The sequence below is a fragment of the Octopus bimaculoides genome, chromosome 13 (assembly GCF_046866305.1).
Source record: "Octopus bimaculoides isolate indiv1 chromosome 13, ASM4686630v1, whole genome shotgun sequence".
Taxonomy (NCBI): Eukaryota; Metazoa; Mollusca; class Cephalopoda; order Octopoda; family Octopodidae; genus Octopus; species Octopus bimaculoides.
The window spans coordinates 8,791,941-8,810,889 of NC_142940.1; the positions used below are offsets into that span (position 1 = coordinate 8,791,941).

The 18,949-nt window shown below is 36.6% G+C and overlaps 1 protein-coding gene across 3 annotated transcripts in view; it reads left to right on the plus strand.

Moving 5' to 3' along the window:
* Positions 1-18,949, plus strand: part of LOC106881230 (RING finger protein 150) — a 154,970-nt gene that overhangs the window by 127,257 nt on the left and 8,764 nt on the right. For all 3 annotated transcript variants that reach the window (XM_089362018.1, XM_089362016.1, XM_089362017.1), the window contains 2 exons: positions 7,654-7,736; positions 12,106-12,202. In XM_089362018.1, the coding sequence (XP_089218144.1) occupies positions 7,654-7,736; positions 12,106-12,202 (180 nt within the window). The remainder of the gene's footprint in view (positions 1-7,653; positions 7,737-12,105; positions 12,203-18,949) is intronic.

Consider the following 18,949-nt stretch of genomic DNA (forward strand, 5'->3'; position numbering starts at 1 on the left):
ATTCTTGGTTAAAGATAAATAGCTTTCATTCACATCATTTCAGGGTTTCCCAAGGTGAGATATACTTTCACACACACACACACACACACACACATATGCACACACACACACACAAATACACAAACATGCACACACAGACACACACACATATATATAGATACACGCACACATACACACACAGACACATATACACATATGCACACATACACATGCGTATATGTGTGTGTGTATATATGTACATACGTGTGTATTTATTTATATATATATATATGTACATACATGTGTGTGTTTGTATGTGTGCTGTGATATATATATACATATATATATATATATATATATATATATGTATATATATATATATATGTATATGTATGTATGTATGTATGTATATCAATTTATATCAGTATGTATACATATGGCTATGGTTGTGCTAGTTTGCCTTCACATGTATGTATATCTAATATATGTATACATATTCACATAGACACACAATGTACAAATGCTTGCATATGTACACATGCATATATATATGTGTATATACATATATATCTGTGTAGCAATATAGATGTGTGTGTGTGTATACTAATGCATGTGTGTGCATGTTAAAGATGTATAACACAGATATGATGATGTATAACATTTTCCGGTCATTCACTTTTGCTAATTATGATAACTGCATCAATGTCACTACATCGGCCACATCTCTTTAATCCTGATATGTGTGTATGCATGTGCATGTGTGTGTGTATATGAATGGATATGCATATATGTATGAATATATATATATAGATATATATATATATATATGTATGTATGCATATATGTATGAATATATATATATATATACATATATATATATATATGTTTGTATACATATATATGTATGAATATATAGTGTTTATATGTTGTGTGAGTGTAGGTATGTATACTTGGTATGTATGTAGTTGTGTATGTCTGTATGCATGTAGGTATATGAATGTATGTATATGTATGTATGTATGTATGTGTGTGTATACATAGACATGTAAAATATAATGTATGTAAACCGAAGCATGAATAATGCTTGATTGGGAATGGTAAGAGAAACCTCTGCCGTTTATTCTTTGTGAGTCACTGTGATAGACAAAACAAACCAGATTGCAGCATGGAGTATGGTTTCTGTAATAATACACGTACACACACAGATATAGACAGACATACACAGAGAAATACAAGCACAAACATTCGCTCACACACACACACATACATAGACATATCATTGTGCATCTTATACATAGTCTTACATACATACACACACTCGCACACACATAGATATAGACAGACATATACAGGTGTATACAGACATATGTACACATGCAAATATTCACACACACACACACACACACACACACAGATGTACACAGAGACAGACATGGTCTTGTGTCATATACATGCAAACACACATGCACACAGATATATCCATACACAGAAACATATATGTATTCAGATATTCCCATATTCATAGAGATACACAGGCAAACATATACATCCTAACACAAATATGCATATAGGCAGGCATACGCATAACCATACGTGCTTACATACACAAACATTCACATGCACACACACTGACAGGCATAGATGGTTATATACATAGTCATGAATCATACGTATAGATGTATACAGGCATATGTATGTGTGTGTATATATATACATATATATATATATATATATATATATATATATATGTGTATATATATATATAATGTAACCTCGTGGGCATCGGTACCATTTTCCTCTTTCTCCGTTCTTCCATTCTCCGAACTTTCCATCTTTCCGACGAAGGGCTACGCCCGAAACGTCATACACTCTCTCTTTCCTTTCCTGAGTGTCCAATAATACTATCCATATCACGTCCTCACTTTGTTGTTTTTTTTGTTTTTTTGTTATTGTTTTTTTAGCTATATATATATATATATATATATATAGTTTTAGGGAAAATAACCAATTTTCAAAAACTCATCGATGAAAATCCACTATCACATATAGAAAAATTAATAATTAAAAGCACAATAAATGAGTATAATATAAATTATAATTTTTTATAAATTGATTTTAATTGAGTTTTTTACCTGTAATTTTGGATTTTGTCCCTAATATTATTATTATTATATATATATATATATACATATATATATATATATATATATATATATATATGTATGAATATATAGTGTTTATATGTGTGTGTGAGTGTAGGTATTCTACTTGTATGTGTGTAGTTGTGTATGTCTGTATGCATGTAGGTATACTCAAACATACATGTGTACAGCTATATACATATACACAAACCTTTTTGCATGCGTACATATATATATATACACAAACATTTTCTCACACACATTCATGCACACATCTGTATGCATACATTCATATGTAAATATACAAACATTTCCATATACATGCATACACACACACACACACACTCATAGATATACACACACATTCATGTGCATACACACTCAGACATGCACATACACACACACGCAAACACACAAGTCTGCTCGGGCAGACACACATATAAGCAGATGTAATTATACATTGGATAATGTAGTCCTAGATACACTATGTCTGAATAATGAAACAGAATGGTGTCAGCTAGAAAGGTCTTGATCCTACGCCTGTTTGATTGGAGCCAATCTGGTACAGATCTACAAGAGCAAAGTCATGTAGCAAAGGAACATCTATGTGGTTTTCAGCCTGCTAGAAACAGCAGCCAAATTGCTTCAAACCACACCCTGTGTTGTTAAAAAAGAGAGGTCAAAGTATGATGGCATAATTAAGAAGCTTACTTTGTAATGACAGGGTTCCTGGTTCGGTTTTACTGTTTGCGCTTTCAGCAAGCGTCTTCACTATACCTCTGGGTTGACCAAAGCTTTGTGAGTGGTTCTGTTTGATGGAAACTGTGTGGAAGCCTCATGTGTGCATGTTTTTGTATTTGTTCCCACACTGCTTGACAACTGGTGTTGGTTTGTTTACGTCTGTAACATAGAACAAGTACCAGAGCTTAGGAGTTGATTTATTTGACAAAACCCAACAAGGTGATGCTCCAGCATGGCCTTTGTATGCAGTTTGCCGAAAGAAAAAAGATAGAAAAACTGTCAGGAAGTGGTTATTTCTTGGAAACCTGAGATCATAGGTCTCTTTGGGGGATGACCTGGGGTTAAACAACAACAACAAAGCCTTTATGTGGTCATCTGACCTGTTAGAAATAGCAGCCAAATCACTTTTAAACCTCACGAAAAAATAGCAAGGCAATGGACGCATTCATTAGATAATGTCATTCAAACTAACTACAGTTTAAATACCATTTGGGATGGCCATTTCTGGAGCAGTTTTAATCATGAGTCTCCTCTATCAAAGTGGATGGGGGGGGGGGGGGTAAACAACAACAACAACAACAATAATCTCACACAGTCTGAGCTATTTACTCTCCCCTTCCTTTCTCCCCACCAGGGCTCTGTCCCACCCCACCCCGCCCTCCTCCACCGACTTTCCACATCTCCCACCCATCCCACCCGTGCAGTATTCCCCTGTTGCTGCAGCAGTTTGGAAATTGATTCCTTCTGTAAGACATCCATTTCCACTGACCAACTGTGTGGTGGTGGTGGTGGTGGTGGTGGTGGTGGTGGCATTGGTGGTGGTGGTGGTGGTGGTAGTGGTGATGGTGGTGGTGGCAGTATCGGTGGGGGTGGGGGGTCGATTGTTTTGATGTGACAGCATCATAGTTAGAAGCAGTTGGCACTCACTTTGGTAACTATCTGTATATGTGTGTGTGTGTGTGTGTGTGTGTGTGTGCATGTCTGTTTTTCCATATGTACACATGTGTATATGGTATGTATGTGTGTACATGTATTTGTGAGCATGTGTATTATATGCACCAGTGCTTTTCGTATGTGTATGCTATGTGCATGTGTATGTAGTATGTATTTGTATGTATTTATGTATGTATGTATAAACTATGTGTACAAGTACTTGTGTGTGTGTGTCTATTTGTGAATGTGTACACAGTGTGTATTTGTGTTGTATGTATATACTTTATTTGTGTACATTTGTATATATGTAAATGTGCTTTAATATATGTGTGTGTGGTGGGGGTGAATAGTTCATTTGTGTTGGTTCAGTTGTGTGTATGTATGTTTACTGGTACATATATATATATATATATGAGTGTCTGTATGTATGCACATGTTTGTGTGTTTGCCTGTGTGTTTTCCGTTGCATGGATGCAATGGAATGTCTGAATTCATAAGGCTGGACATTTGGATTTTACGTATCTATATAAGAATGTGTGTGTGTGTGTGTATGAAAGTAGGTGTGTGTGTGTGTGTGCATGTGGATGTAGGAGTGTATGTAAGTGTGTGTGTGTGAGAGAGAGAAAGTAGAGGAACTGGATGTGTGTGTGTATCTGTTTACATTTGATGTCTGTTCTTGTACACTGTCTCCCAAACACTCACACATACATACACACACACACATGTTTACTGGATTCGTTTTGACTTTTTCTTGGTTATGGTGATGATTATTGTTGTTGTTGTGGTTGTTGTTGTGATCATTATTATTGTGGCAAGCTGACAATCTGTAGCACGCTGGGCAAAACACTTTGCAGCGTTTTGTCTGTCTTTCCATTCTGGGTTCAAATTCCACCAAGGTTGACTTTTGACTTTGTCTCTCATCTTTTTTGGGGTCAATAAATTAAGTACCAGTGAAACACTGGGGTCGATGTAATTGACTAGCTCCCTCCCCAACATTTGAAGCCTTGTACCTTATTATCAAGGTTTTTGTTGTTGCTGATGTTGTTGTTGTTAAGGCAGTGAGGTGGCAGAATTGTTAGCATGCCAGACAAAATATTTAGCAGTATTTCATCTCTCTTCGTGCTCTGAGTCCAAATTCCGCTGAGGTCAACTTTGCCTTTCATCCTTTCAGGGTCGATAAACTAAGTATCAGTTGCATACTGGGGTCAATCTAATCGACTGGACCCCTCCCCAGAAATTTCAGGCCTCATGCCTAGAATAGAAAAATTATATTTCATTATATATTTCTGTGTGCCACTCTGCAAACCCCTCTGTTGTAGTTCTTAACATACCCAACACCAGTGTATAGTTAGTTCTCTATATTAAGGGTAAAGAGGTAAAGACCCTCTTCAGTCACAAATGACCATGGGATTGCACACAGAAAGTTCCCTTCCGAGGCACAAGTCCGGGCAAGGTTGTTTATGGAAGACCAGTAGTCATCCCTGCATGCCAGCCTCCCTTCTTCATGCCACTGATGTTACCCAAGAGAAAGGCAAAGGCTGATACAGCTTGGCACCAGTGACGTCACAACTCATTTCTACAGCTGAGTGAACTGGGCCAACACGAAATAAAGTATCTTTCTTAACCCATTACCTACCTGTGATCTCATATGCGATCACTTAACAATTACCAATTTCATAATTATCTGTCAATATTTACACATATCTAACCTTTTTGCTCTATCTACTAGGTATATTTCTCCGATATTCAAATGAGGTTTGCTAATTTTTCACCCAATATCTCGCTTATTTCTATTTAAAATGTTATTTTGATCATTCCAACATGTTTCTAAGGCTGTTTTATGCTAGAAATCAAAGTTTCATAAAAAGAAAATTCCAGTTAATAGAATTATGGGAGGTAATGGGTTAAGAATACAACACACAACCCAGTCCAAGAATCGAACTCACTACTTTATGATTTGTAAGCCTGACACACTAACCACTGTGCCATGCACCGTACCTTCACAGTTCTCTATATACCTCTGTATAATTCTCTATAACCTACTGCATAGTTCTGTACCACACAGTGAGACTAAACCCAAAACCATTTGGTTGGAAAGCAAACTTCTTAACCACACAGAGCCATACCAATGACTTTTAGTTCTCTTACTTGCAGGCATTATACTCTAAATATCTAAATTTTCAAAACAAAAAAAGAAAAAAAAACATTCTCTCATCTACATTAGCGCAAAGAAGGGAATATTAAGACGATAACAAAAATTAAATATCAAAAAAAAATACAAAGACAAACACACAAACAAATCTACAAATTAAATGGAATAGCTGAGAATATATTCTGTGATAATGGAAAACATATACTGCTATTGAATTCAATATCCATTATAGATAATGAACTACAGTAGAATTTCAGAAAAATCAAAGACAGTGTACTTTCTAGCGCTTGCTAATAAAGTCATTAAACCTAGTGATGACATCAGCACAATATGGCTGCCAACTTGAAAGATAAAATTTCAATAACCTGAAATGGTAGCAATAATTATTCTTTATATTCTAGTCGTGTAGCGGATAAAGGTGTTACTGATCTTAGTTTAGTATGGTGGAAAGGTTTCTAGTTTGCTAGCATGGCACTGTGTAGTTGAGAAAAAAAAGCTTGCTTTTCAATCACATGGTTTCAGGTTCAGTCCCTTTGTGCAGAATCTTGGGGCAAGTGTCTTCTGCTGTTATAGGCTCATGTTGACCAAAGCCTTATGACGTTAATTTGGTAGACAGGAGCTAGAACCCTGCTGTGTGAATGTATGTGTGTGTATATATACACATATACATATATATATATATACACACATATACATACACACACACACGTATATATATATATATACCATTTTTAGAGTAGAATGTGAACAATGTGAAATGAAGTGTTTTGTTTAATTTAAGTATATGATGTGCTACCTGATCTAGGAATTGAACCCACATCATTGTGATCATGCAACTGTCTACTTACATACACACAGATACTGCTTCACTTTTATATACACCAAACTACTACAGATATATTGACAAATGGAGTGGCTGTGTGGTAAGTAGCTTGCTTACCAACCACATGGTTCTGGGTTCAGTCCCACTGTCTGGCACCTTGGGCAAGTTTCTTCTACTATAGCCTCGGGTCGACCAAAGCCTTGTGAGTGGATTTGGTAGACAGAAACTGGAAGAAGCCCATCGTATATATATATATATATATATATATATATATATATATGTATGTGTATATGTTTGTGTGTCTGTAGTTACCTCCACCCCACCCCCCACCATCACTTGGTATGTTTACGTCTCTGTAACTTAGCGGTTCGGCAAAAGAGACAGATAGAATAAGTACTAGGCTTACAAAGAATAAGTCCTAAAGGTGGTGCTCCAGCATGGCTGCAGTCAAATGACTGAAACTAATAAAAGAGTAAAAAAAAATCTCAAAGCAAACCTGTTTAAGTTATAGAGGAAATAAATTAATTATAGGTTTTAATTTAAATACAAATATTTTAGAACAAGATTTGTATTTCTTAAATTTTTTCTTAACTAATTTGGTGGGTGGGGGTTGTCATAGGGTCAGGGTGATCTTTTTCTTTTTTTTTTTTTTTTTTTTTTTGCTCTTTGTTGGTTTTGAAGGTGATGGGGGTTTGTGTAATAGAGCACAAGTTGACCTCTGTTTTTTTTCTCTTTTGTTCTTTGTCAGTTTTGGTGGAATCGTTTCTTGTGTCCTAAAGCTCCAGGAAATATCAAAAGGGTTTATACCATGCTTCAACAATTTCTTATATCTACACCTGAAATTCTGTAATATTTTAATTACATTTTTTTTTCTGTCTTTACAGGAACTGGAATCAGATTATGATCAATGTGCAGTCTGTATTGAGGGCTACAAACCTTCTGATGTCATTAGGATTCTTCCATGCAAGTAAGTTGTGATCATTTAACCCCAAATGAAAAACTGACAAATAATCCTTTCTACTGTAGAAACAAGGTTTGGAATTTTGTGGGAGGGAGGGAGCTAGTCAATTATGGCAACCCCCATTGCACAACTGGTACTTTTTTTTAGCGACCCCCAAAACGGATGAAAGGCAAAGTTGGCCTCAGCAGAATTTGAACTCAGAGCGTAGCAATAAGCAAAATTCCGCTAAGCATTTCGCCCAGCATACTCTTTACTCTTTTACTTGTTTCAGTCATTTGACTGCGGCCATGCTGGAGCACTGCCTTTAGTCGAGCAAATCGACCCCAGGACTTATTCTTTGTAAGCCTAGTACTTATTCTATCGGTCTCTTTTGCCGAACCGCTAAGTTACGGGGACGTAAACACACCAGCATCGGTTGTCAAGCGATGCTGAGGGGACAAACACAGACACATAAGCGCACACACACACACACACACACACACACACATATATATATATATATATATATACATATATACACACACACTCACACACGCACACACACACACACATATATACGACAGGCTTCTTTCAGTTTCCATCTACCAAATCCACTCACAAGGCTTTGGTCGGCCCGAGGCTATAGTAGAAGACTTGCCCAAAGTGTCACGCAGTGGGACTGAACCCGGAACCATGTGGTTGGTAAGCAAGCTACTTACCACACAGCCACGCTAACAATCCTACCAGCTTGCCGCCTTAAAGCTGACAAATAACGACAAGATAAACCTATTTGATGTTTTATTCATGTGCTTATATAGATATCAGCATATTTGCATTGGGACATGGAAGAGATAAGGATGCATGTTTGTGTGTGTGTGTGCATATTTGTTTTTCATTTGAGATTATGAATACTTAAGAATGTGTGTGTGTGAGAGAGAGAGTCATTCTTTTAGTCATTCTCTTGTTTCCATTGTTGAATTGCGACCATGCCGGGGCACTGCTATGGAGGGTTTTGGTTAATTGTGTTGACCCCGTTACTTATTTTTAAGTGTGGTAATAATCTTATCAATCTTTTATTTGTTGAACTGTTAAGTTGTAGGACATAAAGGAAACAAACCATTTTCAAGAGATATTGGCATTAAAGACAGACATGAGAGAATGATACCTACACACGTGTATGTGTCTGTGTATTTGTATATATGTATGTGTATCATCATCATCATCATCATCATCATCGTTTAACGTCCGCTTTCCATGCTAGCATGGGTTGGACGATTTGACTGAGGACTGGTGAAACCGGATGGCAACACCAGGCTCCAGTCTAATTTGGCAGAGTTTCTGTATGTGAATATATGTATGCATGTGTATATGTATGTGTGTGTGTATATGTGTATGTGCATGTATTTTTTTGTGTGTGTATATGTATATATATATGTGTGTGTCTATACACATACATATATACATATACACACACATAATCACAAATGCATACACATTTGGTTGGTGAAACTGAAAATAATCTTATAATTACACACATGTACACATGCATTTGAAGTATGTAAATATATTTTTTATTTGCATTTGTAATTACATCTGTAATTTTACTCTAGTTGAGGGAAACAATAAAAAAAATTTTAAAAACTAGCATTTCTGTAACATTTTTTTATCTTTTAATGTTTTGCGACTCATTTACAATCTGGTACGTTTCACATGCTTTATGTAATACACATATCATGACTTGTAAGCATTAGCATTTATCATTCTAGCTACATCAGAGAAGGAGGTAATTGGAAATTGGATACAAGATAGCCTCAAGTTAATGTGAATGAAGGCAGTTTCATATTACCAGGAAGTTACTTGAAATAGGAGTAGGCAGCTTGAAGTCATGACACTGGTTCTTGAATTGCCCTCACTTATGCCAATGTAGGATTTAGGAAATTGCTTGTCACATTGTACTGACGCAGTAGCTTGAAGCATTAGTGAAACATAAGCTTTGCATAAATTGTTTAATTATCAAAGCTCCTTCCTTTGGCAGTTGCAGTTTTCTAGATTTACATTTTGTTGCCCATTCACATAGCTGTTGGATGACTTATTCAGTAGCTTGGGGTGCCTGATACTTGCAATAATGTCTCCCACATTATTCTTGCAACTATAGCTTACTTTTAAGTTTTTCTGGTTGAATAATCTTTAATATTTATGATCTTTAAGACAGTGAGCTGGCAGAATCATTAGCACAGTGGACAAAAGGCTTAGCAGTAATTTGCCTGTCTTTATGTTCTGAATTCATATTTTGCCATTATCTGCTTTGCCTTTCATCATTTTGAGATTGATAAAATAAATACTCACCATCACCCATAAGTAGGGACTTTTTCCTATTTCCCCTGTTCTCTCTTTCTGTCTTACAAGTTACCTAGCAACTTCACTACTGCCAGTGGCATGAGAAAGAAGCACCCAGAATTGTTGGCGTCGTGCAAACATTTGAAACCAATATTTATGACCTTTAAGGAAATGCTTCTGAGATTTAGGAAGCACTAGTTGAGGATGAACTTGGAAATTATCTCTAAAGTTAAATTTGACTCGAATGGAAACAAGTAAAAGAACAAAAGAATAAGAACATCACACACACGCACAACCACATGACAGGCTTACACAGTTTTCATCTACCAAATCCACTCAGAAGGTTTTGGTTGCTTGGCTGTGGGATTGAACCAGAAACCATGTGATTGGGAAGTGAACTACCTATTACTATTGCTTCTCGATTACTGTCCTTGTATGTACTCTTGTTAAATCTCTTGCATTTTTACTCGATAGTGTACATTAAGAGCTTGCTTGTATGAATACAAGTAAGTTCTTATCAAAAAACAGAAAAAAAAATTCTTCAGAGTTCGTTTTAATCATTATATTGGATTTAAGTTGTATTTTTTAAAAAATCTTACTTTACATTTAATCTCCAAGCGATCCACTTCAAAATTTTCAAGTAAGTGTGTACACAAGTACACCTTCTCCCCCCTCCACACACACACATAAATATATAAGTGATTACATAATTGTGATTTAATGAATAAAGGAAAATATTTATCAGGAGTATCTCAAGTAAAAATAAACAAGCCCATGTCCAAGCTTATGCATACACATAGCAGAATGTTTACACACTCACATACTCACATACACTATCATACACACACACAGACACACACACACACTCTCTCTCTCTCTCTCTCTCTCTCTCTCTAGAACATTCTATTTCTCCCTTTATTCATACACACACCTCCATATACATATACTCGTACACACACTCATATACACAGACACTCATACACACACATCACTCATACACACACACACACACACATCACTCATACACACACACGCATGCAAATACATGAGAAGCAGAGATAACCAACCTATTTCATCCTCCTCCTTTATCTTACCTCCTTCCCTTTCTCTCTTCCTCTTCCTCTCATTCTTATTCTGTGAAGCATATTTTCTTACCTTCAATGCCATATTCATTTCATATATTTACTCCTATCTCGTTTTTGTAGATCACATTTCAAACTATTTACTAGAGATTTGTATGGTGACACTGTGCTGAGGCTAGTGTGAGGCTGTTGAGACTTTGGCGCAGTTTTGGGGACTGGTGAGCCTTTTTGGGATTGTGGTAAAGCTGATGGGATTATGGTGGTATTGTTGGGATTGTGGTTGTGATGTTCTGGAATGTTCTGTGGTTCTTCATAGGTAGGGAGTTATCTCCCTGGTGCAACTGTGTATGACAGGAACTGGTCACGCTTATAAATGGTGGTCTTTTGGAACGCAAAGCCAGGAATTTTTTTACTGTAATGTTCCCCATGATACATAAGAATGCCTAACATTTGATACATCGGTGCATTCCAGTATGTTTAATCTATGGACCATATTACCTGGATAGCAGTCTTGTGGGTTATATGTTTTAGAATTGGATCTGATCCTGACTTTAAAAAAATAAAACATTTCAGTAGTAAGGTTGTTGGGACTCCAGTATGGCTGTTGGGACTGTGGTATGGCTGCTGGGACGGTGGCATGGCTGTTGGGATTGTGGTGAGGGTTTCTGGAACTGTGGTAAGGTTTTTGAGACAGTGGTATGGTTGTTGGGATTGTGGTAAGATCTTTGGGACTATGGTAAGGGTTTTTGATATGACTGTTGGGATTGTGATGGCAATTTTGGGTCTGTATAGTATGGTTGTCAGGACTGTGGTATAGCTGTTGGGACCACAGTATGATTGTTGGGATTGCAGTAAGATTTTTGGGACTGTGGTATTGCTGTTAGGACTGCTGTGTGGTTATTGGGATTGTGGTAAAGACTACACTACTAATACTAATATTGCTCTCTTAAAGCTGTTGTTTCTGTTCTTTGTTTCAGACATATTTTACATAAATCCTGTGTGGATCCATGGCTGTTAGAACAAAGAAGTTGTCCCATGTGTAAAATGGATATCCTTAGAGCATATGGAATGCCCGTAAGCATTGTTTATTTTTTCATTTCCTTCATATTCTTCAACAAAGACAATAAATTGATCCTGAGTCACCAACATGTTGGCTAGCCTTCTCAGTTCTTGGTTCAAACCCTGCTTAGGTCCAATGTTGTCTTTCATCCTTTTGGGATTTACTTAAAAATAAAAGTACAAATCCAGGGGTAGGGATGCGGAAGATGGATTGGCAGAACTGTTCAAGCATCGGACAAGATGCCTTGCTGTAATTAGCTTTTCTTGTAAGTAGATTTCGGGTTTAGCCCCACTGTGTGACACCTTGGGCAGGTGTCTTCTACTACTATACCCTCAGGTCAACCCGTACCTTGTGAGTAAATCTAGTCAACAGAAACTGTTGTGTGGAAGCCTGTTGTTTGCATGTGTTTGTGTTTCTTTGTGTCTGTGTTTGTTCCTCCAACAGACATACGCACACTCTATTTAACAACTGTTGGTTTGTTAGTGTCCCTGTAATTTAGCAGTTTGGGAAAAGAGACTAATAGAATAAGTATGAGATTTAAATAAAAAAAATAAATAAATAAATAAATAAATACTGGGTCAATCTGTTTGATTAAAATCCTGAAAGGCAGTGCTCCAGCATGGCCGCAGTCCACTGATTAAAAAGATGAAAGAAGCGGAATATAAACACCACAAGACCCTTTATTCAAACTTCTATTGATTCTACAAAGATGAAAGAATTTCTTTATAAAAAGCTGAGATAAAGACCGGGCAGAAGGCTTTGCTTACAGCAGCTGAGGATAATATATGTAATTTTTGTATTTAGGTAAAAAAGACATTAATCAAACAAATAACAAACAGGCAAAAAAAAAAACCCAAAAGAAAAAGTAGCTTGTCACAAAAGCAAAATCCTGCTTAAGGATTACTTAGGAAGATTACGTGTGTGCGTGTATTTGTTTGCGTGTGGATGCATGCAAAGGTCCTCGTTGGCGAGAAGGGAGCCCCCAGGATATTTTATATGTTTGTTTCAATGTTATGTAACAAAGGTTAGAAGCCAAGTGTGTTGCGTTTGTTTATTTGGATGAAGCAACTTGTTTTTGAACAGTGAAAAAAGAAACGTGTTGTCTTAATACGTGCATCAACAAAACAAAAACAAAACACTTGAGTTTAATGATGCTGTAGGGGCCGTTGGCATCATTGTCAACAACATGTTGCCATCATCGTCATCCACATTGGCAACACTTGCCTTTTTTTTTTTATATGGTTTATTTAAATTCTAGCCCCGAGGCATAAGTGTAGCAGCTGTACATTAAATGTGGGTAATACACAAACACAAAGACAAATAAACAACATAATCCATTCGTGTACACACACACACACACACACACACACGCGCGTTTCTATATTTATGTATAAACAAAGTGAGAGAAGCAGTATTAATACCAAAAGGTGGGGTATTCAACACTTCAGGGTGGATGTGGCATGGCATGAGAACACACAAATCAGCACAGTTGTGGCTGTGTGGTAAGAAGCTTGCTTCCCAACCACATGGTTCTGGGTTCAGTCCTACTGCATGGCACCTTGAGCAAGTGTCTTCTACTATATCCTAGGGCCGACCAAAACCTTGTGAGTAAATTTGGTAGACGAAAACTGAAAGAGACCTGTTGTATATGTATATATATATATATATATATATATATATATATATATATGTGTGTGTATATGTCTATGTGTGTCTTTGTGTCTATTTTTGTCCCCCTCACCCATCGACATTACCACTTGACAATCGGTGTTGGTGTGTTTATGTCTCTGTAACCTAGCAGTTCAGCAAAAGAGACTGATAGATTAAGTACTAGGATTCAAAAAATAAGTCCCGGAGTCGATTTGTTTGACTAAAACCCCTCAAAGTGGTGCCCCAGCATTACAACTCAGTAATTGAAATGAGTAATAGATAAAAGATGTAGATACATAGATAGATGAATATATACATGGAAGGGCATCCAGCTGTAGAAACTCTGCCAAATCAGATTGGAGCCTGGTGTAGCCATCTGGTTCACTAGTCCTCAGTCAAATCGTCCAACCCATGCTAGCATGGAAAGCAGACGTTAAATGATGATGTTTGTGTGTGTTTTGAGTGTCCAATTTATATTCACCTTATAAAGGTAGTTTGGCCATACTAAACTATAATTATTTGTAGAATATGGAAAAAATTATTTTGGTGGAGTTAGTTATAAGATTTTTTATAACTAACTCCACTTTGCAACAGAAATGATATAAGAACCTTCTAATCCCAAAACAAATCAAAAAGAGATGAACACAAAACACTTAACCTTTCGGACAATAATCTTTCATCAAAAGAAAGAAAACACTGAAGGACGAGAATAAAAAAGAAATGTGGTGTGTGTGTGTGTGTGTGTGTATACATAGCTATATAATTGATTTATAATTTTGTGTACATTAAATACACTAAGCATGCACAGAATATAAGCATTCAGCTAAATGAAATAAAAAAAAAAACACTCATGTCTTCCAAGGTAGATATAGACGTAAGCCAAATTATTATAGGTTTACTGCAATTCCTTTGTGACATCCTTGACCTAGTTTAACTGTTGGGTTGTATTTTGTAGAGTAAAGTTGATTAGTTACGGTTTCATCATAATATATTCAATGTATGTTGTGAATAGCACTTATACACTTGTTTGATTTACAAGTTTGTATGTCTATGCACAATAAACTCACCCTGAATAAAAGACTAACACATGTGTCATCAGCACCATTATCTACTTTATGTCTGGTTTTCTCATGATGTCATGGATCAGATGAGACCTATTGAGGTTACGTGGTATGGTTGGATGCTGCTCCTATTGTCAAACATTACTTGTTTCTTCAGTGAGGTTTGTTACATTCCTTTGGTGTTTACATGTTGAGACTGACAAAGCTTGCGAGCTATGAGACGTGACGTGTTGTTTACGGGGAAAGATAAACAAACATCAACATTGCTCAGATGATATCAATATGAAGACATGGAAAAAAACAAACCTCCCCTCTCTCTACACATGCACAGATATATACATATGTATGTAGTATATATGAATGCATATGTATATATATATATATATATATATATATATATATATGTATGTATGTATGTATGTATGTATGTATGTATGTATATATATATATATATATATATATTTGTATATATGTGTGTGTGTGTGTGTGTGAAGTGTGGAATTTGTGTACGTATGTCTGTAAGTGCAGGAATGAACTTTGCACCCAGGGGGTGCAAACCCAGACCTAAAATTTTTTACAAACAAGGTCAAATTTTTTTTCAATCTTAACTTCAAAACAAACACAGGTGTATTAATAATTCTTGTCATTTGATATATTTGCCCATCAATCAGTTCAGGTAAACCCAATAACGCAAAAGTTAATGTTTCAAATCAGTTCAAAAATGTTTCTATGCTTATTTATTTTGGTGGTGAAGTTTTTCAGGAGTATGTTCAAAGCTTCCAGCTGCTGACAGTACTTCACCCTATAGACTGTTTCAATTTGGTTTAATTTCTCGTAACAGACGACATACTTCACAAGGCATAACTTTTTTCAGGTGTGCTCTGTTTGGGAGATGGACTTCCCATTTTCATTAGGTACCAACTATTGCCGTTTTCGTTGGATACGATTATAGAGGACCCACTTTTCATTATTTGTGATGGAAAGATTCAGTAGAAAGTCTACTGTTACGTGTCAAGGAGAGGGCAACGCCTTAACTAAGCTGAGAAGCTGTCAGATGATGAAAAATCCACTGATCAAGTTCAGACACTTTACCTAGTCCATGAAGGTGTTTTATATATACGTATACTCACTGACACACATACACACATACATACATACAACAGGGTCCGTGTACCAAATTTTGCTCACAAGATATTAGTCAGCTGGGTGCTGTGGTAGAAGAGACACACTTCTGGTTCCATGCATTGTGGTAAAACCCAAAACTAGTGGCTGCAAAGTGAATTTCACAACCACACAAACATGTGAGTATTTTTGTGTATCTGTCTACCACAAACAGCTGTGTTGTAATTTGTTAAAAACATCAAATCTATTAATTAATTTGAATTATTTATTACCTATTAACAACACTTTGCATCCATCAGTAATGCCTTTTGATGAGGCATAAAGTACACAACATCCCATCTTCGAGTCACCATGAATCCTTTCCTTTAGACTATTATATAAAATGCTACTGGAAGTGAAAGTTGATCGTTGACAGGACAGCTTAGACTAAATACGTGACTTAGTTTGTGTGATTTGCATGTGTGTGTATGTTGGTAAATATTTGATAAAGCAAATTCTCTCGTGGTAAATATGGAGCTTTAACATTTCAAAAAACAAACAAACTGCATTCTAAAAGCTAAGTCACCTCCTGAGGGACCCCAGAATATATTACAACCTAGAACAGTTGCTAACATTGTACAAAGCTCAAATTTTGACCCACATAACTAGCATATTTCTTGATATACCTTACATGACATTGCTGCTACTACAAGTACAAACATATGTCCTAGCTGATTACTAACTGATAAAGACCCTCTGACTTGCAGACAGGTCGTCTCTTGTCCAGCTCTTCTGTCACTACTGTGCCTATTCTACTCTTTGGAACTAGCTAGTTGCAGGTCACTTGCATACACCTACTTTTTCTCATGCCAATGAAGGAACCACTAAGTGGTCTCTAGACTTCACAGTTGCCCCCCACCTTATCAAATAGAGCTACATTTTCCTCTAATTACACTCCATTGTCTTCACCCTTTTCTAAATTGCTACAGGAAGCAAAATGTACATACAACTATTCCTACCCCTTTAATACTTTAAACCCTCATCTCTTAGTATAAAGTTGCATCCCTGTCTATTGTGTGCCGCAGTCAGTCAAGTGGGATCTTTGTCATGTAAGTTGCATATATGTATATATATATATTCCCCCTGGATAAGATGCTAGTCCATTACTAGATTAGTCACTTTTGCCAGCTGAGTGGACTGGGGCAACACAAAATGTGTTTTACTCTTGAACACAATACACCACCCAGTCCAGGAATTGAAACCACGAGTCCAACATCCTAACCTCCTAAGCACTAAGCCATGCACCTCCACATGTGTGTATGTGCGTGTGTGTACGCATGTGTGTATGTATATAAACGTACATACACAACCAACTCTTTCCTGTTTAATATCAGAGATATTATATAATATGGCTTTTAATATAGCAAGCGTGAGAGCTACTACTACTATCAACTAACTTCTACTTTTCAGCAGGTAAAAAGAATAAAGAAAGAGAGAAAGAAGAAAGAAAAAGCTGACCCTTACCCCTCACCATCACTGCCCACCCCATCACTTGCCTTCCAGGTTCTAACAAGTAAAATAGAAACAGAAAGAAACAGGAAGTCTCTTTACTGTGGCTCTGAGGGGATGAGTGAGAGATAGGGGTGTGTATGCCCTCATGCACCAGACAGTGTGGGAGGAGGGGGAGTCGAGTGGAGTAGGGGTGAGGGCTAAGTTGAGGGTGATGAGAGGGGACTTCATCTCAATTTACCTATTGTTTATTGTACTCTGTGACTGATTTGCTTTTCACAGCTTAATATTTCCACTGAGTGGAGATGGGCACAAAAAGGATTCGGTGAGGGTAGATTCAACCCCCACCCCCGTGTCCATTACAGTATCTTTATCTGGTCAGTTTCTTTTTGTTTGTTTTACATATATTTCTATCTCCTTTTTTATTCTTTAGTTTTTAGTCTCATTTTCCGGCTTCCCTCTCCTCCTCTCACCCCCCCCCACTTGCTACTCTCACCACCAAAACAAATTTAATCTGATTGTTTTTTTCTCTTGTTTTTAATTTTTTCTTTTCTTTCCTTATGCAAGGTGAGGGGAGGTGCTTCAGGCATGGCTGTGTGGTTAAAAAGCTTACTTCGCAACCACATGGATTCAGGTTCAGTCCCACTGCATGGCACCTTGAGCAGGGTCTTCTATTATAGCCTCAGGCCAACCAGTGCCTTGTATGGTATCACTCTCACCAGAGACCCACACAAAGACCATTACCTACCTACTGGTCAAGACTTTGTATTCTCCATTGCACACCCTACTGTGTTTCGTGTTCACAGAGTATTTGATAAAGCGAATTCTCTCGTGGTAAAATATGAAGCTTTAACATTTCAAAAAAGACAAAAACTGCATGTCATGATGTCGGCGTCTTGATACCTGGCATCAATCATCGTGATGCAAGTAACTCTTTTCCAGTGTTCAGATGATTCCCACCCGTCCTTGTCAGCTAACTTTTTCTCAATTACAACTTTCATTTTTATGCTCTCCAACGCTGTTGACTGTTCAGCAAGCAGTTCCTCAATAAAAGAGACATACAAAAAAAAATCATCAAATTTAGCCCAAACACCTTGCATATATACATGTGTGTGTGTATACATATATATATATATATATATATATAGACACACACAAGTATATATTAAACTGGAAACTTCACTAAAAATTACTTACATTTTACTGTTAAGTTTCATACATATTTATACAATTATATATATATATTCAGTTAAAATATGCGTTTTACTCCATTTACTAAATTTATATATTTACTCAAGAACCCAAAATATCAAGGAGTTTCTACTTCATAAACAGGAGTTACAACACAGTCATTTTGTGATCTTTGCTACCCTGGTATCTATTAACCAATTTATTTTGTCCGAGTTAATTATTAACTAAGAGAAAATAAATACATATAAT